The sequence below is a fragment of the Sebastes umbrosus genome, chromosome 13 (genome assembly GCF_015220745.1).
Source record: "Sebastes umbrosus isolate fSebUmb1 chromosome 13, fSebUmb1.pri, whole genome shotgun sequence".
Classification (NCBI taxonomy): Eukaryota; Metazoa; Chordata; class Actinopteri; order Perciformes; family Sebastidae; genus Sebastes; species Sebastes umbrosus.
The window spans coordinates 802,563-828,460 of record NC_051281.1 but is presented as its reverse complement, the minus strand read 5'-3'; the positions used below and the strand labels follow the sequence as shown (position 1 = coordinate 828,460).

Here is a 25,898-nt window from a genome sequence, read left to right as displayed (position 1 = left end):
CTCCTGTGGTGAGCAGCTGAAATGACACTGATTTAACAGAACTGGCAGATGAAAATAAAGCAATATTCAAAGAAATAAAAGTAATTAATTCACTATCAAAAAAACTATCCATTTAGTGGGTGTCACATTTACAATATAATATTGTTTTAAAATTATTTTCTATTTAATTGTTATTTTATGAATCACTTTTTTAAATTATATTTAAGTTTAAATTTGTTGTTGTCTTTTATTGTTATTTTATTAATCACTTATTTAATTGTATTTAAGATTTAAAATAGTATTCTATTTTATTATTTTAGTGTATTTAAGGTGTACAATTTAATTCTATTTTATTGTTATATTATTAATCACTTATTGAATTTAAGCTGTAAAATTGTATTCTAATTTATTATTTTAATAACTTATTTTATTGAATTTAAGTTGTAACATTTAATTAAATGTTATTGTTGTTTTATTAATCACTTATTTTATTGTATTTAGGATGAAAAATTGTATTCTATTGTATTATTTTATTAATCACTTATTTTATTGTATTTAGGTTGAAAAATTGTATTCTATTTTATTATTTTATTAATAAATTATTTTATTGTATTTAAGCTATCAAATTGTATTAAATTTTATTGTTATTTTATCAATCACTCATTTATTGTATTTTATTTGATTGTGCAGTCATGTATAAAAATAATAATAATAAAAAAAGCAACACTTATAAGAATACACATTTAGAACATTTCTGCCTTTATTAGTCAAAATCAGGAGAAACATGACATGAAGATTCAAACAGCATGACACTTCTATTGTTGGACGGAGAGCGTTTGCTGGTTTAGAAACTTCCTGTTGTGGATCTTTTATTAGATGAAGTTTTGTGCTGTACAAATAACATTTTAATCATAAAACAATTACAACAATAAACACTCTTAAAACCTAAAAATACATTCCTTTATGTACACTAAAACCTGGCAGTAAACGTCTGTCTAAAGAATAATTAACACATTAACCTCACTGCCAACGCTTTTATTTTTTATTTTAGCTTCCTCAACACTCGGGGTCTGGATGGTTTTTAATACGTACAGTAAAAATATTAGTTTTAAATGACTTGAAAGGAAAATAAATCACTTGTATTGGTGATGAGAACCAGACGGGCGTTAAATGATGTTTCACCGACTTTACAGGAGAGCCAGAGGAAAAAGACACTTCTTTACTTTGTTCACTAAATTTAATCTTGAATATTAAAACGTCATTAACACGTGGATGATGATGTTCTGAATGAACAATATTTTGACATTTATTTAAAAAAATATTTTTATTTTTTCTTAAGTGCACTGACGCCCTTTTGACTCCAAACAGCTGAGTGTGTTCAACGGAGAGTCTTTGGGTTTTTATTAATAACTCTGGATCAGATTAGACTTCACATGTGCCCTTTTGACTGTAGAAAGAGCTCGTATAATTATACTACTATAATTATTATAAGCCCCTCTGGGTCTCACACCTGATCTTTAACCTTACCAATTCTTAGGACTGTCTCCGAGTAATCATTTTCTTATTTTAAACAAATCCAATGATGGAAACACCTCAACAATGAATTGATGCTACTAACAAGTATTGTGTGTGTTTATCTCCTCCCTCTTCACCAGAGAGCTCCACAGAGCTTCTGTGAAACTACTTAGAAGTATTTATAAGAATGACATTTGATGAAATTATTTGTGACATTTGACAGTTATTTTTCAGTTTAACACACGGGGGGAATACGACATGAAGCGACACGGTTCACGTGAGTCTCACAAGAAACGTGCGGCTCAAAGAGAGACGTGCAGATCTCTGAATGCATTCAGGCATTAAAGCATAGAGATGCTACAAGATAGAATAGAAATGTTGATTATTTAAGTTAGATACACTCTGAGAGAAGTCCGTAGAGATACGGGTCAGTGTACCGCGTTACAATGAAGGAATTTTCTGTATCGATTTTTCACAGGAGTTTTACCCCTATTTTTAAACACGCATTGCATTGTGGGAACAAGAACCTCCGGCAGAAGAGGCAGAGACCATCACACACCGCAAAGTTAAGTTCACATTTCGGATTTGGAGAAACTTTTCTCACACTTCTGTGGTAAAAAATCAACAATTAATGTCCAACCAGGGTGATTCATGTTCAGGACTTAACGTTAGCTCGGTGTCGTTTTAGTTGGAGAGCTGTTTTGTTGTTTAGTTCAGCTGTTGTCAACCGTTAACGTTACCAGATACACAGGAATATGTTGCTGACTCATTTTGAGACTAAAGCAAGTTTGTTATTGTAGTTTACGTTTTACCAAAGTTTATATTTTAGATTTCAGAGGACGTCAGGTAGAGTTAGCTCCAGTTTTAGTCTCAGGCGGTCCACAGAGACCGTTAGGTAACGTATAAATGCAGCGTTAGCGTCTTTTTTCCCTCCAGAATGTAAAGGTCGGGCTGCTGAGACTACAGAGATTTACAGTTTAGTGTTGAAGAAAATGTCTGTAAACTTGACGGAAAATGTCCTGGTGATTTCCTGCCAGGACATTATCTGATTTTATACGGATTTCTTTCTCAGAGTGTGACATGATATCTAAACTGTAGACTACCTCTCAGCCTCGTGTCCCACATCGTCCCACATCGTCCCACATCGTCCAACACAAACATACTCTTTGTCTGTCCCACATTTGGTTTGTTGGGATCTCACCCTACCCAGAAGAACATTTTGTACATTTTAATAAATGCATCAATCTGGTGCAATATAGTGTCCTTTCTTTCTGTCTCTATTTTCTTGTATTGTATCATACTTTGTACTTCCTTGTAAACGACACTCAGAGCGGAGGGTAAAGAAGAGTTTCATTGTGCAGGTGAACTTGTTTTATCTGTTCACATGACAATAAACACTTTGACTTTTGGTGTTGGTGAAACTAAAGCAAACAGAAACATGAGAACACAGAGACGACCCGTCAGTCAGTCCTGGTGTTATTATCAGGTTTGGACTCTTTCTACTGAACAAACAGCGTTAGTGGAAGTGAAACTAAATCAATCCCTGGAAGAGGTTCAATATTTACATGAAACAACAATCAAACTCTCTCTTTATATATATTCAGTATACAGCGTTATAATGTGAATACAGCCTCGTTCATTCAGCTGCTGTTGAGGTGCATTCCTCTGTGTGCTCGGTGAGAGTCAGGAAACACCGTGTGAATATCAAACAGCTCAAAGAGAAGCAGCTCTGGGCCTCCCTTCCTCCTCCTCCTCGCCCCCCCGCTGCCGCCGCCGGTCCAGGAACTGCAGGTTGATGGGTTTGGCGGGACACAGCAAGGTTCTGGTGAACGACTTCACGATGGTTCCTGCAGGATCTCCCCTCAACTCGTAGTGTTTTGATCAACTTCAACATGAAAACAGAGAGAGCGTTAGGTCAGGTAGAGACGGGACTCTTGGCAGCATGTTGATTTATGGTTAATGATCAGCAGCTGACGGATTCTATCTGAGAAGTCAGACGACTGGTTTGTGGTTTCAGGTTTGTGTCCAACACTAACAGAAGAACAGCCAGACCTCTGAGCTCTGGTTGGACAGTCTCTAAGGGTCGATGCCTCTCTGAATGGAGATGACAGATGACTGATTTCCAGGGAATGAAAACAGTATTAAGAGTTAAACTCGCTCTGTTGACGAGGTTGTAACGCTCAGATGTTGGTCTGGGTTCATTCAAAGTCACCGATGCAAACGTGTCCTGGAGCTTCAACGATCTTCACCACCGAGAAGGAAAAGCTGAGACGTTAGATTTTATGCAAAGTGTTTTGTTTTTTTTTCCAGATATTTTATTGAGCCAAAGAAGATTATTGTGTCAATGCAAATTCCTATTTATATGTAATGTAACATAAGTAGTGATAACGCCCAACGAGACGTCCGTTATCAGGAAGCGGCCCCGGGCGGTGGCGTTCAGCAACCTGTGTGTTTAATTTAAAACATTGTGCTCGCAGAAGTGTTTACAAAAGTAATGAATACGATAAATGAGAGACTAAAACTCTGGTATTCAGACACGTTGTGTTTAGACGTGAGAGGGAGTCAGTCTCGTAGTGTTCGGGCGGCACCGAGCCGTTCTCACCCTGGACAGGAGGAGGTACATCTCCAGCTCGGCCACCCGTCGGCCCAGACACGCCCGGATCCCGAACCCGAACGGCAGCGAGCCGAACGGATGCCGCTGGGCCTTCTCCTCGGCCCCTCGGAGCCAGCGCTGCGGCAGGAAGACGTGGGGGTCGGGGAAGATGTTCTCATCGTAGGAGGCGGCGTAGTGGCAGAGGTGGAACAGCGTCTGAGAGACACATTTCATCAGGTTAGTGAAACACTGGACTTTAATACGTACCGTACAGACCAGTCAGTAGAGCTGTTAGAGCTGAGTGATTATTACTGAACGTTTCAGGGTGGTGTCTGACGAGTGTCTCACGTTTTTGGGGAAGAGATGATCTCCGACCACCATCTCACCTTCAACGGCCACTCTGGCGTTTCCTGGAACCACCGGATACATTCTGGTGACCAGAACACAGCGAGGAGCGACTAAAGTTTCACCTGTTTGTTCGGCAAAGGACAACTTTTATTTATTACAACTATACAGTTCACTACCTACCCTACCTTACCTCCTTACCTCCTTCACTACCTACCCACCCATCTACCTCCTTACCTCCTTCACTACCTCCCTACCTCCCTACCTCCTACCTCGCTCACTACCTCCCTCACTACCTACCTCCCTACCTCCTTCACTACCTCCCTACCTCCCTCCCTACCTCGCTCACTACCTCCCTCACTACCTACCTCCCTACCTACCTAACTACCTCCCTCCCTACCTCCCTCACTACCTACCTCCCTACCTCCCTCCCTACCTCCCTACCGCCCTCCTTCACTACCTCCCTCCCTCCCTACGTCCCTCCCTCCCTGTTAATGTAATCTCTGAATGAGAATGAACTCAACCCCGTCTGACCGTAGCGTCTCTCTGACGATGGCCTTCAGGTAGGGCATCTGAGCGATGTCCTCGCTGTTTGGCACCTTGTCTCCGGGGCAAACAGCGATCACTTCCTGGTACAGCTGTTCCTGGATCTGTGGCTCCTTGGCCAGTAGGTACAGAGACCAGGAGATGGTGTTGGAGGTCTGGAACAGAGAGGAACGTCTTAGTGACGTCTAGTAAAACTATCTACTTCCTGTACATAACCATATGTACTCACTGTGTCGACTCCAGCCAGCAGCAGCTCCATGATGCTGCCCAGGATCTCAGTGACCGTCATCTGGTCGCTGAGCAGCAGGTGAGTCAGGTACGCTCCCTCCACGTTCTGGTCCAGGTGAACCTGCTCCTGGATCTGCTCTATCTTCTGCTGTATCAGCTCTTCAGCTACGAGACACAAGAGACATCTGTGATGGGAGAACCAGCAGCACTAACAGGCTCCACACGTTCGTCCACTAGATGGCAAAGGAAACATTCTCTCTAAGGGGAGGTGGACTTTGGGACGTTTGAGGGAGTCACCACAGATAATGTGAACGGCCTTGAAAACTGAGCTTTAGTAACCTTTTGTGACAACAATCAGTGACGGGGAGTGGCAGAAAAATGGCTGATCCAGGACACTAACACCACAAGGACCCCACAAGTACGGAGGATGGAACCTGCCAAAATAAAAAATAAATCAATAAATAAATAATTATTGATTTATAATTTATTTGTTTTTATTTTTATGAATATATTTATTTTTTTTGCATTTATTTTTGCATTTATTATTTATTTTTAAATGTATGTATGTATGTATTTATTTTTATTAATTTATAAATGTATTTATTTTGCATTTTTTATTTATTTATCATTTATGCATTTATTTTTGCATTTATTTTTATTTATTTATTTTTAAATGTATGTATTTATTTATGTATTATTTATTTATTTATTTTCATTTCTGCATTTATTTTTGCATTTATTATTTATTTATTTATTAATTTTTAAATGTATATATTTATCTTTATTTATATATATATTTGTATTTATTTTTATTCATTTATAAATGTATTTATTTTTTTCATTTTTTTATTTATGCCTTTATTTTTAATTTTTGCATTTATTATTTAGATATTTATTTTTAAATGGATATATTTATTTTTATTAATTTATAAATCTGTACATTTATTTATTTATGCATTTAGTTTTATTCATGCATTACTTTTTGCATTTATTATTATTATTATTATTTATAAATGCAAAATGAATGAATAAATAAAAAATTTAAAAATTTTAAAAATTAATTAATTAATTAAAAGAAATTATAAAAATAAATACACAAATAAATAAAAGGGGAAAATTAAACCGAGGCGTGAATAAATGAGGGAAAACATGCTGCACTGTTTAATCCGCTGGTTGATGATGAAAGCTGCTCACCGACTTTGAAGAGATGATCCCAGACTGCCACGAACTGCTTCCAGAAGGGCAAGTAGGGCCAGAAGGACTTTGGGAAGAAGACGATGACCTGGGAGAGACGGAACATTTCCCCCACGGAGACGATGAACTTCTGAGTTTCCTCGGGCACCACCTCGTTCATGCTGCCCATACGGGTCTCAAACAGCACTGAGCAGATTCCTGCATTTAAAGGTGCAGTTATTAGATTATTATTATTATACAGATACTGTGGGACAGAGCAGGTGCTTTAATAGAACATGCACTGGTCTTATCGTTCCATCTTTTTGAAAATTTGCTTATTCGCTTTCTTGCCAAGAGTTAGATGAAAAGATCGGTAACGCGGTCATGTCTGTCCGTTACTTATGCAGCTACATCCAGTTAGCTTAGCTTAGCATAAATACTGAACTAGCGTGGCTCAGACCAGCACATAAACCTCTGTATAACCACACATTGTCGTTTTTAAACTTCATTGACACTTCATCGTGTTAATTATAGGGCTGTCAAAGTTAACGCGATAATAAAAAAACGCGTCCAAAAAAAAGTCTGAAAAATGTCTGAAAAAATGTCTGAAAAATATCCGAAAAAAAGTCTGAAAAATGCCTGAAAAAATGTCTGAAAAAAAAGTTTGAAAAATGCCTGGAAAAAAAAGTCTGAAAATTGTCCGAAAAAAAAGTCTGACAAATATCCGGAAAAAAAGTCTGAAAATTGCCTGAAAAAAAGTCCGGAAAAAAAAAATCTGAAAAATGCCTGAAAAAAATGTCCGAAAAAAAAGTCTGAAAAATGCCTGAAAAAATGTCTGAAAAAAAGTCTGACAAATATCCAAAAAAAAGTCTGAAAAATGTCCAAAAAAAAGTCTGACAAATATCCAAAAAAAAGTCTGAAAAATGCCTGAAAAAAATTCCAGAAAAAAAAAATCTGAAAAATGCCTGAAAAAAGTCTGAAAAATGCCTGAAAAAAATGTCCGAAAAAAAAGTCTGAAAAATGCCTGAAAAAAATGCCCGAAACAAAAAGTCTGAAAAATGCCTGAAAAAAAAGTCCGGAAAAAAAGTTTGAAAAATGCCCGAAAAAAAAAGTCTGAAAAATGCCTGAAAAAAAAGTCCGGAAAAAAAGTTTGAAAAATGCCCGAAAAAAAAAGTCTGAAAATTGTCCGAAAAAAAAGTCTGACAAATATCCGGAAAAAAAGTCTGAAAATTGCCTGACAAAAAGTCCGGAAAAAAAAAATCTGAAAAATGCCTGAAAAAAATGTCCGAAAAAAAAGTCTGAAAAATGCCTGAAGAAAATGTCCGAAAAAAATGTCTGAAAAATGCCTGAAAAACATGTCCGAAAAAAAAGTTTGAAAAATGCCCGAAAAAAAAGTCTGACAAATATCCGAAAAAAAAGTCTGAAAAATGACTGAAAAAAAGTCCGGAAAAAAAAAATCTGAAAAATGCCTGAAAAAAATGTCCGAAAAAAAAGTCTGAAAAATGCCTGGAAAAAAAAAAGTCTGAAAAATGCCTGAAGAAAATGTCCGAAAAAAAAGTCTGAAAAATGGCTGAAAAAAATGTCCGAAAAAAAAGTTTGAAAAATGCCCGAAAAGAAAAGTCTGAAAATTGTCCGAAAAAAAAGTCTGAAAAATGCCTGAAAAAAATGCCAGAAAAAAAAAGTCTGAAAAATGTCCAAAAAGTATATAAAATGTTGAGTAAACAACAACCTGACGTGTAAATGTTGTGAGAAAATGGTTAAAGGTCATAATTTATCTAATCAGCTGTCAAGGCCAAAAGACTCAACAACTGTGTCAAAGTCGACACCCTGACGGCTCACACACACACACACACACACACACACTCTGATACTCTGACTGATACATGAAGTACATTCTGCTGATAATATTCGGTACTTTTACTTCAGTAACAGTGGATTCAGGACATTTACCTGTATTTCTAGACTGTGGTATTTCTATTTTTACTGAAGGATCTGAGAACTTCTTCCTCTGTTACACAATAGAAACTGTGTTATCTTAAACTCTATCTGTTGTTCAGGTGTTCTAGTTACTTCCTGTTCAGTTCGGTGTTCTTTTAGAATAAACATTCGATGATGAAATGATTGACGAACCTCTTTTGTGAAGATTAACAGAAATAAAAAATAGTGCAGAAGACTTTGAACGTTTTATATCAAAGTTGCGTTAAATTATAGCAGTTTGATTTAATTAATGTCAGATGTATTTAAGCATTAACTATAACTAACTATAGTTCCCTCTATATTACTAATGAAGATGTGTTAACAGCTGATTTCATGCGTTTATTGTCTGCTGACCTTCGAAGGAGAACTTGTAGAGTTCAGTGGTGAGGTCGTTGACCATGACTCCCCCGCCGCTGGTTTCCCTCAGCCAGGCCACTTGCTGGATGAAGTCGGTCACCACCTCGTTGACGGTGCCGGCGTAGCACGAGACGTGTTTGGGCTTCAACATTCGAGGATTCAGGATGCTGCGGATCCGCTGCCATTTGGCCCCCATCCTACCAACCAGGATCAATAACAGGAACACAATGACATCAAGTTGTTTAATACCAAACTGAAACAATACCAGAGTTAACTGGGTTTAACATGTTATTTTTATATTCTGTTTTATTTAGTCTTTTCTAAACGTGTCTTAAACACACAGTATGTTCTATCTATCCGTCCTTTGGGGTGAGTTAATGTGGAAGCGGGACCACAGGGATATAAGAAGGTGTGAATTTATTATATTATGATTTGTATCTCTATATAATAATAATTTTATTTTTTAATTTATTATATTTTTTAATTTTATTTTTTTCTATATTTCTTATTTATTTATATATTTTATTTGTTTTTTTCCTCCTCCCTTGTTTTTGAATACTTTTTTTCCAATTTACAGTTACTATCTGTTATTATTTGTACATTCTTTATTTGTTATGGTTTAGTTTGTTTTGCCATTTTTCTTAAAGAAACAATAAAAAGCAAGATTTAAAAAAGAGGATTCAACAAGAATATTGTGATCATACATGAGTAAATGAATACATATGATAATAATAATAAATAACAATAAAAATAATAATGATAATAATAATAATATTATTATTATTATTATTATTATTATTATTATTATTATTATTATTTATTTTATTTTTTATATTTTATTTTTTCTGAAAAAAAGTCTAAAAAAAGTCTGAAAAACGTTTGAGAAAAACAACAACAGCGACTGTATCTACTAGCAGGTATTGTGTGTATCCAGAGCCTGACTCATTGTCTGACTCATAGAGCTCCATTGTTCTCCAACAATTGTCTTAAAACCAGAGCCGAGAACATCTGGTTCCTCGTCCTTTGTTCTAAACTACTAAACTACTGGATGAAACATGGTAGAACCAGCTGAAAGCGTCAGGTAGTTTACGGATCAGGGTGCAGGCTCGTCTAATGCGTCTGCAGCGCTCTGATGTCACAACATTCGCCAACCATGACGAGAGCTACCGCTACAAGTCTGACGGGAAGAACCGGATATCAGCTGCTGTTAGACAATAACAGAAGATAATCATCGTCCTCGTGTCTGTTTGGGACTGACGGGACTTAATGTCAGATTTATTACGATGTCTGAGTCTCGGCCCTCCCACTCTGGGTTTTTATGAACTCTGTGACCTTTAAGCTCAACTCATGACAGCAGAATTATATTCAACTAACTGTGAATCTAGAGGCTCTATGGGTTGGTTCTACTCACTCTGTCAGGGGTCCCTGGGCCTGGTTCCGGAGCTCCCGGTAGCTCCTCCAGTGGAGCATGTCGGTCCGGACCGGGTGCCTCCCCTCCTGCCTCAGAACCTGCTCGATCAGCTCGGGACTGGCCACGTTCACCACCACCAGCGGGCCGTACTTTGACTTCCACAGAGGGCCGTAGATCTTGCTGTGTTCAATCTGTCAGTTAGGAGAGAATATTATATTTATATATTTAATATGAATTTAACACAATCAGCTGATGATCAGTTCCAAAGAGTCAGTTCACATAAATCATACAAAGAAATAATATATAATAAAATATCTGTAATTAATGTCCTCTTCATTACTAGAACTTGTCTCTTTGCATAAATAATAATAATGCCTTAGTATGATGCTGTTTTGGAGAGACTGTAGCTGCACTGATTGTTGGGAGAGGGAAGAAAATAAAATAAAATTACAAAATTAAACAATTAAAATAAATTAATTAGTAAAAAAATATAAAAACTAAATAAAAGCATCTCAAATTAATGTTCAGGTTCTCAGCTTTCAGATGATCTTCACCACTTCTATGTGACGTCTACTGTTGACCTGCTATCTCCCCCTAAACACCCCCTGTACCCCCCTAAAGAAGACTAAAACAGCTCTATTGTGGGTCTCAGAGGGTTAAATATCCTCCACCAAAAAACAAACTAACAGTGGAGGGGAAGAAATAAAGAAACAAAAACATTTGAAATAGTTGCAGCAACTTGTCTTCCCAGAAACATTATCCCACTTCCTCCTGACTGCTTTTCATGATTTACACTGAGAGAGAACAGAGAGAACAGAGAGAGAGAGAACAGAGAGAACAGAGAGAACAGAGAGAGAGAACAGAGAGAGAGAGAACAGAGAGAACAGAGAGAGAGAGAGAGAACCGAGAGAGAACAGAGAGAACCGAGAGAACAGAGAGAGAGAGAACAGAGAGAACAGAGAGAACAGAGAGAGAGAACAGAGAGAGAGAGAACAGAGAGAACAGAGAGAGAGAGAGAGAACCGAGAGAGAACAGAGAGAACCGAGAGAACAGAGAGAGAGAGAACAGAGAGAACAGAGAGAGAGAGAACAGAGAGAGAGAACAGAGAGAACAGAGAGAGAGAACAGAGAGAGAGAGAACAGAGAGAGAGAGAACAGAGAGAACAGAGAGAGAGAGAACAGAGAGAACAGAGAGAACAGAGAGAGAGAGAACAGAGAGAGAGAGAACAGAGAGAACAGAGAGAGAGAGAACAGAGAGAACAGAGAGAACAGAGAGAGAGAACAGAGAGAGAGAGAACAGAGAGAACAGAGAGAGAGAGAGAGAACCGAGAGAGAACAGAGAGAACCGAGAGAACAGAGAGAGAGAGAACAGAGAGAACAGAGAGAGAGAGAACAGAGAGAGAGAACAGAGAGAACAGAGAGAACAGAGAGAGAGAGAACAGAGAGAACAGAGAGAACAGAGAGAGAGAGAACAGAGAGAACAGAGAGAGAGAGAACAGAGAGAACAGAGAGAACAGAGAGAGAGAACAGAGAGAGAGAACAGAGAGAGAGAGAACAGAGAGAGAGAACAGAGAGAACAGAGAGAGAGAACAGAGAGAGAGAACAGAGAGAGAGAGAACAGAGAGAGAGAACAGAGAGAGAGAGAACAGAGAGAGAGAGAACAGAGAGAACAGAGAGAGAGAGAGAGAACCGAGAGAGAACAGAGAGAACAGAGAGAGAGAGAACAGAGAGAACAGAGAGAGAGAGAACAGAGAGAGAGAGAGAACAGAGAGAGAGAACAAGAGAGAACAGAGAGTAGAACACGAGATGTAGAACAAGAGGAAACCAGAGAGAACACAGAGAGAGAACCAGAGAGAACAGAGTGACGAGAGAACAGAGAGAGAGAACAAGACAGAACAGAGATAGGAGAACAGAGAGAGAGAACAAGAGAGAACGAGAGAACAAGGACTAGAACAAGAGAGAGCGAACAAGATGAGAACAAGAGAGAACAAGCGAGGACAAGAGAGAACCAGACAGAAACAGAGAGAACAGAGGAGAACACGAGAAGAACCAGAGAGAACAAGAGAGCTACAATAGAGGAACAGAGTAGACAAGAGAGAAACAGAGAGAACAGAGAGAAAGAGACAAGAGATAGAACAAGGAGAGACGGAGACTAGAGAACAGAGGAGAGAGACAAGAGAGAACACGATGAAGAACCGAGTAGAACAAGAGAGACCAGAGAGGACAGAGAGAGAGAGAACCAGAGAGAACACGAGAGAACAGAGAGAGAACAAGAGAGAACCAGAGAGAACAGAGAGAGAACAGAGAGAACCGAGAGAACAGAGAGAACAGAGAGAGAACAGAGAGAACCGAGAGAACAGAGAGAACAGAGAGAGAACAGAGAGAACCGAGAGAACAGAGAGAACAGAGAGAGAGAGAACAGAGAGAACCGAGAGAACAGAGAGAGAGAGAACAGAGAGAACAGAGAGAACAGAGAGAACCGAGAGAACAGAGAGAACAGAGAGAACAGAGAGAACCGAGAGAGAACAGAGAGAACAGAGAGAACAGAGAGAACCGAGAGAACAGAGAGAGAGAGAACAGAGAGAGAGAACAGAGAGAACAGAGAGAACAGAGAACAGAGAGAGAACAGAGAGAGAGAACAGAGAGAACCGAGAGAACAGAGAGAACAGAGAGAGAGAGAACAGAGAGAGAACAGAGAGAACCGAGAGAACAGAGAGAGCAGAGAGAGAGAGAACAGAGAGAGAGAGAAAAGAGAGAACCGAGAGAACAGAGAGAACAGAGAGAACCAGAAGAGAACAAGAGAGAACCAGAGAGAACAGAGTAGAACAAGAGAGAACAAGAGAGAACAAGAGAGAACAGAGAGAAACCAGAGAGAACAAGAGAGAACAGAGTAGAACAAGAGAGAACAAGAGAGAACCAGAGAGAACCAGAGAGAACAAGAGAGAACCAGAGAGAACCAGAGAGAACAAGAGAGAACAAGAGAGAACAGACTGGAACAAGAGAGAACAAGAGAGAACAGAGAGAACCAGAGAGAAACAAGAGAGAACAGAGAGAACAAGAGAGAACAGAGAGAACAAGAGAGAACAAGAGAGAACCAGAGAGAACACGATAGAACAAGAGAGAACCAGAGAGAACAAGAGAGAACAAGAGAGAACCAGAGAGAACAAGAGAGAACAGAGAGAACAATAGAAAACAAGAGAAGAGAGAACAGAGAGAACAGAGAGAACAAGAGAAAACAAGAGAGAACAGAGAGAACAAGAGAGAACCAGAGAGAACCAGAGAGAACAAGAGAGAACCAGAGAGAACAAGAGAGAACAAGAGAGAACAAGAGAGAACAAGAGAGAACCAGAGAGAACAAGAGAGAACCAGAGAGAACAGAGAGAACAAGAGAGAACCAGAGAGAACAAGAGAGAACCAGAGAGAACAAGAGAGAACAAGAGTAGAACAAGAGAGAACAAGACAGAAAACAGAGAGAACAAGAGAGAACAAGAGAGAACCAGAGAGAACAGACGAGAACAAGAGAAGAACCAGAGAGAACAAGAGAGAACCAGAGAGAACAAGAGAGAACCAGAGAGAACAAGAGGAGAACCAGAGAGAACAAGAGAGAACAAGAGAGAACAGAGAGAACAGAGAGAACAAGAGAGACCAGAGAGAACAAGAGAGAACCAGAGAGAACAAGAGAGAACAGAGAGAACAGAGAGAACAAGAGAGAACCAGAGAGAACAGAGTAGAACCAGAGAGAACAAGAGAGAACAGAGTAGAACAAGAGAGAACAGAGTAGAACAAGAGAGAACCAGAGAGAACAAGAGAGAACAGAGAGAACAAGAGAGAACAGAGAGAACAAGAGAGAACAAGAGAGAACCAGAGAGAACAGAGAGAGAACAGAGTAGAATAAGAGAGAACAGAGAGAACAAGAGAGAACAGAGAGAACAAGAGAGAACAGAGTAGAACCAGAGAGAACAGAGAGAGAACAAGAGAGAACAGAGTAGAACAAGAGAGAACAAGAGAGAACAAGAGAAAACCAGAGAGAACAAGAGAGAACAGAGAACAAGAGAGACCAAGAGAGAACCAGGAAAGAGAACAAGAGAACCAGAGAGAACCAGAGAGACAAGAGAGAACCAGAGAGAACAAGAGAGAACAGAGTAGAACAGAGAGAACAGAGAGAGAGAGAACAGAGAGAGAGAACAGAGAGAGAGAGAGAGAACAGAGAGAGAGAACCGAGAGAACAGAGAGAGAGAGAACCGAGAGAGAGAAAGAACCGAGAGAACAGAGAACAGAGAGAGAGAGAGAGAACCGAGAGAGAACAGAGAGAACCGAGAGAACAGAGAGAGAGAACAGAGAGAACAGAGAGAGAGAGAACAGAGAGAACAGAGAGAGAGAGAACAGAGAGAGAGAACAGAGAGAACAGAGAGAGAGAACAGAGAGAGAGAGAACAGAGAGAGAGAGAACAGAGAGAACAGAGAGAGAGAGAACAGAGAGAACAAAGAGAACAGAGAGAGAGAACAGAGAGAGAGAGAACAGAGAGAACAGAAAGAGAGAACAGAGAGAACAGAGAGAGAGAGAACAGAGAGAGAGAACAGAGAGAACAGAGAGAGAGAGAACAGAGAGAGAGAACAGAGAGAACAGAGAGAGAGAGAACAGAGAGAACAGAGAGAACAGAGAGAGAGAACAGAGAGAGAGAACAGAGAGAGAGAGAACAGAGAGAGAGAACAGAGAGAGAGAGAACAGAGAGAGAGAACAGAGAGAACAGAGAGAGAGAGAACAGAGAGAGAGAGAGAGAACCGAGAGAACAGAGAACAGAGAGAACAGTGAGAACAGAGAGAGAGAGAACAGAGAGAACAGAGAGAGAGAACAGAGAGAACAGAGAGAGAGAGAGAGAACCGAGAGAGAACAGAGAGAACCGAGAGAACAGAGAGAGAGAGAACAGAGAGAGAGAACCGAGAGAACAGAGAGAGAGAGAGAACCGAGAGAGAGAAAGAACCGAGAGAACAGAGAACAGAGAGAGAGAGAGAGAACCGAGAGAGAACAGAGAGAACCGAGAGAACAGAGAGAGAGAGAACAGAGAGAGAGAACAGAGAGAACAGAGAGAGAGAGAACAGAGAGAACAGAGAGAACAGAGAGAGAGAACAGAGAGAGAGAACAGAGAGAGAGAGAACAGAGAGAGAGAACAGAGAGAGAGAGAACAGAGAGAGAGAACAGAGAGAACAGAGAGAGAGAGAACAGAGAGAGAGAGAGAGAACCGAGAGAACAGAGAACAGAGAGAACAGTGAGAACAGAGAGAGAGAGAACAGAGAGAACAGAGAGAGAGAACAGAGAGAACAGAGAGAGAGAGAGAGAACCGAGAGAGAACAGAGAGAACCGAGAGAACAGAGAGAGAGAGAACAGAGAGAGAGAACCGAGAGAACAGAGAGAGAGAGAACCGAGAGAGAGAAAGAACCGAGAGAACAGAGAACAGAGAGAGAGAGAGAGAACCGAGAGAGAACAGAGAGAACCGAGAGAACAGAGAGAGAGAACAGAGAGAACAGAGAGAGAGAGAACAGAGAGAACAGAGAGAGAGAGAACAGAGAGAGAGAACAGAGAGAACAGAGAGAGAGAACAGAGAGAACAGAGAGAACAGAGAGAGAGAACAGAGAGAGAGAACAGAGAGAGAGAGAACAGAGAGAGAGAACAGAGAGAGAGAGAACAGAGAGAGAGAACAGAGAGAACAGAGAGAGAGAGAACAGAGAGAGAGAGAGAGAACCGAGAGAACAGAGAACAGAGAGAACAGTGAGAACAGAGAGAGAGAGAACAGAGAGAACAGAGAGAGAGAACAGAGAGAACAGAGAGAGAGAGAGAGAACCGAGAGAGAACAGAGAGAACCGAGAGAACAGAGAGAGAGAGAACAGAGAGAGAGAACCGAGAGAACAGAGAGAGAGAGAACCGAGAGAGAGAAAGAACCGAGAGAACAGAGAACAGAGAGAGAGAGAGAGAACCGAGAGAGAACAGAGAGAACCGAGAGAACAGAGAGAGAGAGAACAGAGAGAGAGAACAGAGAGAACAGAGAGAGAGAGAACAGAGAGAACAGAGAGAACAGAGAGAGAGAACAGAGAGAGAGAACAGAGAGAGAGAGAACAGAGAGAGAGAACAGAGAGAGAGAGAACAGAGAGAGAGAACAGAGAGAACAGAGAGAGAGAGAACAGAGAGAGAGAGAGAGAACCGAGAGAGCAGAGAACAGAGAGAACAGTGAGAACAGAGAGAGAGAGAACAGAGAGAACAGAGAGAGAGAACAGAGAGAACAGAGAGAGAGAGAACAGAGAGAGAGAACCGAGAGAACAGAGAACAGAGAGAACAGTGAGAACAGAGAGAACAGAGAGAACAGAGAGAGAGAGAACAGAGAGAGAGAACAGAGAGAACAGAGAGCTCTGTGTTCCGTCAGTATCTGTGTTTCTGTGTATCTGTGTATCTGTGTTTCTGTGTTTCTGTGTTTCTGTGTTTCTGTGTTTCTGTGTTTCTGTGTATCTGTGTTTCTGTGTTTCTGTGTTTCTGTGTTTCTGTGTTTCTGTGTATCTGTGTTTCTGTGTTTCTGTGTTTCTGTGTATCTGTGTATCTGTGTATCTGTGTTTCTGTGTTTCTGTGTTTCTGCAGAGAGTATCTCTGCTGCAGCTCAGATATAATTATAATAATATATAATTCATCTCCATTAGTGGAGCGGATAGTGGAAAAATCATGCAAATAGTGATACAAGCACCAAATTTGGCATGATGATTCCCGAGAGGTCACTTAGCAAATATAAACGATCGGCCACTTGAAAATCCAAGATGGCGGCCATTTTTCAAGATGGCCACCAAATTGACCTGCCGTTAATGGTTTCTCTCATAGAAATTCATCTACTTGGTCAATTTGAGTGATCTTGGTGTCAAATTATGTGTTTTCTAGCATGTTGGATCTTATTTTGATAGTTTTAACAATTTTTAACTTCAATATGGCGGCCATTTTTCAAGATGGTTGTCAAATTTACTTGCGGAGAATGTTTTTCTTAAAGAAATGCATGTACTTGGTCAACTTGAATGATTGTGATGTAGAATTATATGTTTTCTGGTATGCTATCTAATCTAATAATTTTTACAGCTTTAACATCCTCCAATACGTTTTTTTTACTTTTGTGTGTCCGGTGAGTCTTTGCTTTGTGGTGTTTGCTTTGTGGTGTTTGCATGGCTCAATTGGCTTGTAGGCCTACTGTTGCAGATATCAATAGCTGCTGTTGCCATAGGTGTAGGGGCTTAGTGGTAGAGGTAGTACCTTTGTTTCAGAAGTCAGCCACATCCTCCAGGATGGACTACTGGCATTGGTTCTCACTACCTGCCCAAATCTCACCTATGGCTCCATGAAGTTGCTAGTGCACGGCAACGGCCACACCCCGGGACACCATGTTGGCTCACGGGCTGAACTAGGTGAGGGTAGCACACACAGAGTCTCTCTGTGATGGAGTATTTCTAGCTCCAAATTTCAAAGTGCATAGAGTCAACGAACCAGCCATCTTTATCCATGAGGTTCCCACACCAACATATATATCAGTTGCCTCTTTCTGGTCTTGGCAAACACAGACAGGCCAACATACATAGCAAAAGGTGTCTTCCTGTCCTTGGAGTGCCTGTGGACCTGCAATCCTTCCCTGTATTTGGCAAAACAGCTGTACTGTAACAGTTGCAAAGTCAGATTTTGATGCGCCATTCTGGAGTTGTGACTTGATATCAACTCCATGTTCAATCATACATACAAACTGAAGCAGGAATGGTGTGACGGTATCTTCAAGGTACCCATCATGAGACGTGCTGTTGAATTCTGATTTATGCTGAAACATGTCACGACGTATCATCTGAGCAATCTTTGCCAGGTGGACTGCTTCTCCATATTTGCTTCCTTCTTCTGGGCCAGCTCTTCTTTCTTCTGCAGCTGTTGGGCATTCAGATAGGCTCGTTCTCGTTTGTACAGAGCAGCCAAGCAAGCAGGATGACATCTCCAGCACTCAGTTTGAGAAGGCGCTTTCCATCACTGAAAGTTTTGCACAGTCATTTAGTCTTTCATTCATTTTCATGGTCATTGCTTATCTTAAGTTGCCCCCTTCTTCCTCGCACAGAAAGCATTTGGGGGATAGAGTATCTCTGACCCTCCGTGGTATTTTGTTGCAGCTGTTCTCATCTGTAACAGTTGAAGGGGTTGATCTCTTTTCAGCTCTTTGTAACTTGGTGTTATTTCTTCATCAAGGTTTCCTCTATCCCACTACCGTCGTCTAGTCTTGTTGGGTCACGCTTGACTGGTAGCTGACTGACTGCATGGAATCTGGGAATTTTCCTTGCCAAGAGGCTGTACCCATCACCTACTCTTTTGTTGGGATTTATATGTGGAGAAGTAAGGCCCTCATTCTTGTCCATTTGACAAAGGCAAAACTTGGCCCAGTCAGTGTGTCAACATTTTTCAGTTGATTTTTGGTTTAAAGCCATTGTGATGTTTAGGGTCGAAGGTTTATCCTTTTACCACCCTGTATCATAGGCACTTTCTTGTATGGGATATAGCTAGGTTCATGCATTATTTTACGCAATCTGTACACTATCTGGATAACTGAAACCCCATTATCCTCGGCATGGCTCTCCCGCGCTTGCACATCCTGTCGATTCAGGTGTGGCTGCTTAAAACTGATCAGGGGTTGGTAGTAAGCAGCATTTGGGACACTAAGTATAATGCTGAATCCTACTTAGCTGATGTTAAACCCCATTCTGAGTTACACAGCAGCGATTGTCACCAGTATGCCCTGGTAGTGCCCGACAATCACTCCTTTACAGTTCTCTGCTGTTGTGACAATTCTGGCAGTTGGGTTGGAACCTTATGGATAAAGATGGCTGGTTCGTTGACTCTATGCACTTTGACATTTAGAGCTAGACATACTCCATCACAGAGAGACTCTCTGTGTGCTACCCTCACCTAGTTCAGCCCATGAGCCAACATGGTGTCCTGGGGTGTGACCGTTGCCGTGCACTAGCAACTTCATGGAGCCATAGGTGAGAGTTGGGCAAGTAGTGAGAACCAGTGCCAGTAGTCCATCCTGGAGGATGTGGCTGACTTCTGAAACAAAGGTACTACCTCTACCACTAAGCCCCTACACCTATGGCAACAGCAGCTATTGATATCTGCAACAGTAGGCCTACAAGCCAATTGAGCCATGCAAACACCACAAAGCAAACACCACAAAGCAAAGACTCACCGGACACACAAAAGTAAAAAAAACGTATTGGAGGATGTTAAAGCTGTAAAATTAGATAGCATACCAGAAAACATATAATTCTATATCACAATCATTCAAGTTGACCAAGTACATGCATTTCTTTAAGAAAAACATTCTCCGCGAGTAAATTTGACAACCATCTTAAAAATGGCCGCCATATTGCATATCAAAATTATTAAAACTATCAAAATAAAATCCAGCATGCTAGAAAACACATAATTTGACACCAAGATCACTCAAATTGACCAAGTAGATGAATTTCTATGAGAGAAACCATTAACGGCAGGTCAATTTGGTGGCCATCTTGGATTTTCAAGTGGCCGATCGTTTATATTTGCTAAGTGACCCCTTGGGAATCATCCTGCCAAATGTGGTGCTTGTATCACTATTTGCATGATTTGACTGAAAAATGGATGTTAGCCGCTCCACTACATGACTCTGCATCTGAGTGAATATCTGCTGTAAACCAGCAGTCTGTATTAATAGAGTATTAATGTATTAATAGAGTATTAATGTATTAATAGACACAAGTGAAGTGATATAGTTTAGTAATTTAGGTCAGTGATTCTCAAAGTAGGGTTCGGGGACCACCATGAGAGGTTCACATCATCATGAAGAGGATCAGTTCTTCTTCTAACAGAAGACTTCATAGTTAACCTTCTGTATAGTAATTAATAAATTATGTTCTAATCTAACAAATCTATAACTCTTATAATCTGCAAATATGTTTAATTCATTATTGACAATAAACTGATATTTAACAAAGACATATTGATATGTTAATAACTCACATATGATCATTCAAATTAATGTAATAGGCAAGGCAGCTTTATCTGTTTAGTTCTGACTCTGGGGACACTAAGCAGACCTGATCCAGAGGACACTAAGCAGACCTGATCCAGAGGACACTAAGCAGACCTGGTCCAGAGGACACTAAGCAGACCTGATCCAGAGGACACTAAGCAGACCTGATCCAGAGGACACTAAGCAGACCTGATCCAGAGGACACTAAGCAGACCTGATCCAGAGGACACTAAGCAGACCTGATCCAGAGGACACTAAGCAGACCTGATCCAGAGGACACTAAGCAGACCTGATCCAGAGGACACTAAGCAGACCTGGTCCAGGGGACACTAAGCAGACCTGATCCAGGGGACACTAAGCAGACCTGGTCCAGGGGACACTAAGCAGACCTGATCCAGAGGACACTAAGCAGACCTGGTCCAGGGGACACTAAGCAGACCTGATCCAGAGGACACTAAGCAGACCTGGTCCAGGGGACACTAAGCAGACCTGGTCCAGAGGACACTAAGCAGACCTGGTCCAGGGGACACTAAGCAGACCTGATCCAGAGGACACTAAGCAGACCTGATCCAGAGGACACTAAGCAGACCTGATCCAGAGGACACTAAGCAGACCAAATCCAGAGGACACTAAGCAGACCTGATCCAGAGGACACTAAGCAGACCTGGTCCAGAGGACACTAAGCAGACCTGGTCCAGGGGACACTAAGCAGACCTGATCCAGAGGACACTAAGCAGACCTGGTCCAGAGGACACTAAGCAGACCTGGTCCAGGGGACACTAAGCAGACCAGATCCAGAGGACACTAAGCAGACCAGATCCAGAGGACACTAAGCAGACCAGATCCAGAGGACACTAAGCAGACCTGGTCCAGAGGACACTAAGCAGACCTGTTCCAGGGGACACTAAGCAGACCAGATCCAGAGGACACTAAGCAGACCTGATCCAGAGGACACTAAGCAGACCTGATCCAGAGGACACTAAGCAGACCTGATCCAGAGGACACTAAGCAGACCAAATCCAGAGGACACTAAGCAGACCTGATCCAGAGGACACTAAGCAGACCTGGTCCAGAGGACACTAAGCAGACCTGGTCCAGGGGACACTAAGCAGACCTGATCCAGAGGACACTAAGCAGACCTGATCCAGAGGACACTAAGCAGACCTGATCCAGAGGACACTAAGCAGACCAAATCCAGAGGACACTAAGCAGACCTGATCCAGAGGACACTAAGCAGACCTGGTCCAGGGGACACTAAGCAGACCTGATCCAGAGGACACTAAGCAGACCTGGTCCAGGGGACACTAAGCAGACCTGGTCCAGAGGACACTAAGCAGACCTGGTCCAGGGGACACTAAGCAGACCTGATCCAGAGGACTCTAAGCAGACCTGATCCAGAGGACACTAAGCAGACCTGATCCAGAGGACACTAAGCAGACCACATCCAGAGGACACTAAGCAGACCTGATCCAGAGGACACTAAGCAGACCTGGTCCAGAGGACACTAAGCAGACCTGGTCCAGGGGACACTAAGCAGACCTGATCCAGAGGACACTAAGCAGACCTGGTCCAGAGGACACTAAGCAGACCTGGTCCAGGGGACACTAAGCAGACCAGATCCAGAGGACACTAAGCAGACCAGATCCAGAGGACACTAAGCAGACCAGATCCAGAGGACACTAAGCAGACCTGGTCCAGAGGACACTAAGCAGACCTGGTCCAGGGGACACTAAGCAGACCTGATCCAGAGGACACTAAGCAGACCTGATCCAGAGGACACTAAGCAGACCTGATCCAGAGGACACTAAGCAGACCTGATCCAGAGGACACTAAGCAGACCAAATCCAGAGGACACTAAGCAGACCTGATCCAGAGGACACTAAGCAGACCTGGTCCAGAGGACACTAAGCAGACCTGGTCCAGGGGACACTAAGCAGACCTGATCCAGAGGACACTAAGCAGACCTGATCCAGAGGACACTAAGCAGACCTGATCCAGAGGACACTAAGCAGACCAAATCCAGAGGACACTAAGCAGACCTGATCCAGAGGACACTAAGCAGACCTGGTCCAGAGGACACTAAGCAGACCTGGTCCAGGGGACACTAAGCAGACCTGATCCAGAGGACACTAAGCAGACCTGGTCCAGAGGACACTAAGCAGACCTGGTCCAGGGGACACTAAGCAGACCAGATCCAGAGGACACTAAGCAGACCAGATCCAGAGGACACTAAGCAGACCAGATCCAGAGGACACTAAGCAGACCTGGTCCAGAGGACACTAAGCAGACCTGGTCCAGGGGACACTAAGCAGACCAGATCCAGAGGACACTAAGCAGACCTGATCCAGAGGACACTAAGCAGACCTGATCCAGAGGACACTAAGCAGACCTGATCCAGAGGACACTAAGCAGACCAAATCCAGAGGACACTAAGCAGACCTGATCCAGAGGACACTAAGCAGACCTGGTCCAGAGGACACTAAGCAGACCTGGTCCAGGGGACACTAAGCAGACCTGATCCAGAGGACACTAAGCAGACCTGATCCAGAGGACACTAAGCAGACCTGATCCAGAGGACACTAAGCAGACCAAATCCAGAGGACACTAAGCAGACCTGATCCAGAGGACACTAAGCAGACCTGGTCCAGAGGACACTAAGCAGACCTGGTCCAGGGGACACTAAGCAGACCTGATCCAGAGGACACTAAGCAGACCTGGTCCAGAGGACACTAAGCAGACCTGGTCCAGGGGACACTAAGCAGACCAGATCCAGAGGACACTAAGCAGACCAGATCCAGAGGACACTAAGCAGACCAGATCCAGAGGACACTAAGCAGACCTGGTCCAGAGGACACTAAGCAGACCTGATCCAGAGGACACTAAGCAGACCAGATCCAGAGGACACTAAGCAGACCAGATCCAGAGGACACTAAGCAGACCTGGTCCAGGGGACACTAAGCAGACCAGATCCAGAGGACCTGAGAGGTCTGGATGATACTAATCACACTTCAGTACAGTTATGGTTACAGACTGTCTCCACCTTCATACAACTCTTATTCATTTACCAAAAAGAGATAAAACAGAGATAAATATGACTGATTGAAAGCATTCTTATTTTTTCTCTCTTTCTCGCCCTCTAAAAAAATAAAAAATATAAAAAAATAAAAAATATAAAAAAATAAAAAATATATTTAAAAAAAGAAATGACAGTGGGCGCCCTTCGTCATTTTCTGCATCGAGGTAACAAATAAATAAATAAATAAAAACACTTTTCACTCCTGTAACTCTCGTTCTCACTTATTTCTTAATAAAAGTATAAATTTAACTGAGTGAACACTTTTAAACCAACTTGTTTATTTATATTATGATAAATATAGTTGTATTTATGAGAATAAAAATCGTAATATTTGTCTTAAAACCATGGTGCTATCTGATGTCTGTTGCGGTCTACGAGGCTATACGGTCGAGATTCTGGTGGGTTAAACCCGTACCCTATGGGGGGTGGGGGGCTCCAGATCTGAATGTGGCCTCTAGGGCCCCAGAAGGGTTGGAGCCGGCCCTGCATGAACGGCCTCTCAGGGTTTAACATGTTATTATTATATTCTGTTTTATTTAGTCTTTTCTAAACGTGTCTTAAACACACAGTATGTTCTATCTCTCCGTCCTGTGGGGTGAATTCATGAGGAAGCGGGACCACAGGGATATAAGAAGGTGTTGGGAATCTGCTGTGTGAATTTATTTTATTCATTTATTTGTATCTCTTTATAATAATAATAATAATAATAATAATAATAATAATAATAATAAAAAAATAATAATAATAATAATTTTATTTTTTAATTTATTATATTTTTTAATTTTAATTGTTCAATATTTCTTATTTATTTTATTTGTTTTTTTCCTCCTCCCTTGTTTTTGAATACTTTGTTTTCCAATTTACAGTTCTATTCTATTTACTATCTGTTATTATTTGAACATACTTTATTTGTTATGGTTTAATTTGTTTTTGTCATTTTTCTTAAAGAAACAATAAAAAGCAAAGATTTAATAAAGAGGATTCAACAAGAATATTGTGATCATACATGAATACATAATAATAATAATAATAATAATAATAAAAAATAAATAATAACAATACAAATAATAATCCAAATAATGACAATAATAATAATTATTATTATAATAATTATTATTGTTCTTTTTTATTTTTTATAAAAATATAAATTCATGCACCTGGTATATCCTCTCTATCCTTTAAGGGGTGCATGCATAAAGACTTAGTGAACTTTATATATACAATCATTTAACTTGTGTTGCAGTGGATGCAAAGTGAAGACAGATATACAGTAGTTCACTAACCTGCATCTGCTGGCTGGTCTGGAAGTAGCCCTTCACAAAGAGCCAGTTCAATGTGGTCAGGAAACTCGGTCCGCCTAGATCCTCCATAGTCTTCTGTCTGACGGTGTCAGACATCACGGTGCCGGTTCCGGTGCTGCTGCTGCTGGTTCTGGAGGTGGATGCGACACGGCGGTGGATCCGGTCCCCATACGTCCCTCCAGGTCCAGGTCTCAGTCTATGGATCGCCTCCAGCTGCTGCCGGTTCAGCGCACATCTCCTGAGCATGTTACCGGATAAACGGGCTGTTAGTCTGCTGTTGTCTGAGCTCCAACCGACCGACACTCAGTCTGTCTGACAGTCTGTCTGTCTGACAGTCTGTCTGTCTGACAGTCTGTCTGTCTGTCTGACACTCAGTCTGTCTGACAGTCTGTCTGTCTGACAGTCTGTCTGTCTGTCTGTCTGACACTCAGTCTGTCTGACAGTCTGTCTGTCTGACACTCAGTCTGACACTCAGTCTGTCTGACAGTCTGTCTGTCTGTCTGACAGTCAGTCTGTCTGACAGTCTGTCTGTCTGACAGTCAGTCTGTCTGTCTGACACTCAGTCTGTCTGACAGTCTGTCTGTCTGACACTCAGTCTGTCTGACAGTCTGTCTGTCTGACAGTCTGTCTGTCTGACAGTCTGTCTGACAGGCAGAAGAAGAATGGAGCTGCTGGCGCACGGAGCGCGTAATGACGGGGTGGACTTTGAGAGGCTGTCAGATCATAAACCTCACAGATGTTTGACTAACACGAAGCTGTTTATCATCACGAGAACAACAAACAGAGACGAGTACTAAAACATAACTGAGCTTCTATAAAACCAGATCAGTTACTAAAAGATCAATAACTACAAGTTCAATATCTACAGGATCAATAACTAGAGGATCAATAACTACAGGATCAATAACTAGAGGATCAATAACTAGAGGATCAATAACTACAGGATCAATAACTAGAGGATCAATAACTAGAGGATCAATAACTACAGGATCAATAACTAGAGGATCAATAACTAGAGGATCAATAACTACAGGATCAATAACTAGAGGATCAATAACTAGAGGATCAATAACTAGAAGATCAATTACTACAGGATCAATAACTAGACGATCAATATCTATAGGATCAATAACTAGAGGACCAATAACTAGAAGATCAATTACTACAGGATCAATAACTAGACGATCAATATCTATAGGATCAATAACTACAGGATCAATAACTAGAGGATCAATAACTAGAGGACCAATAACTAGAAGATCAATTACTACAGGATCAATAACTAGACGATCAATATCTATAGGATCAATAACTAGAGGATCAATAACTACAGGA

At 41.3% G+C, this 25,898-nt stretch overlaps 1 protein-coding gene across 1 annotated transcript; it reads right to left on the bottom strand.

Moving 5' to 3' along the window:
• Nucleotides 1-717: 717 nt before the first annotated feature.
• si:dkey-91i10.3 (cytochrome P450) lies at nt 718-24,890 on the bottom strand. The gene is made up of 9 exons (XM_037790081.1): nt 24,546-24,890; nt 10,125-10,315; nt 8,711-8,910; nt 6,401-6,598; nt 5,208-5,371; nt 4,967-5,133; nt 4,436-4,517; nt 4,097-4,303; nt 718-3,379 (listed from the first exon to the last, which is right to left on the bottom strand). The coding sequence occupies exons 1-9, from the start codon at nt 24,807-24,809 to the stop codon at nt 3,131-3,133; spliced, it is 1,722 nt and encodes a 573-aa protein (XP_037646009.1). The 5' UTR covers nt 24,810-24,890; the 3' UTR covers nt 718-3,130.
• Between the last annotated feature and the right edge of the window lie 1,008 nt (nt 24,891-25,898).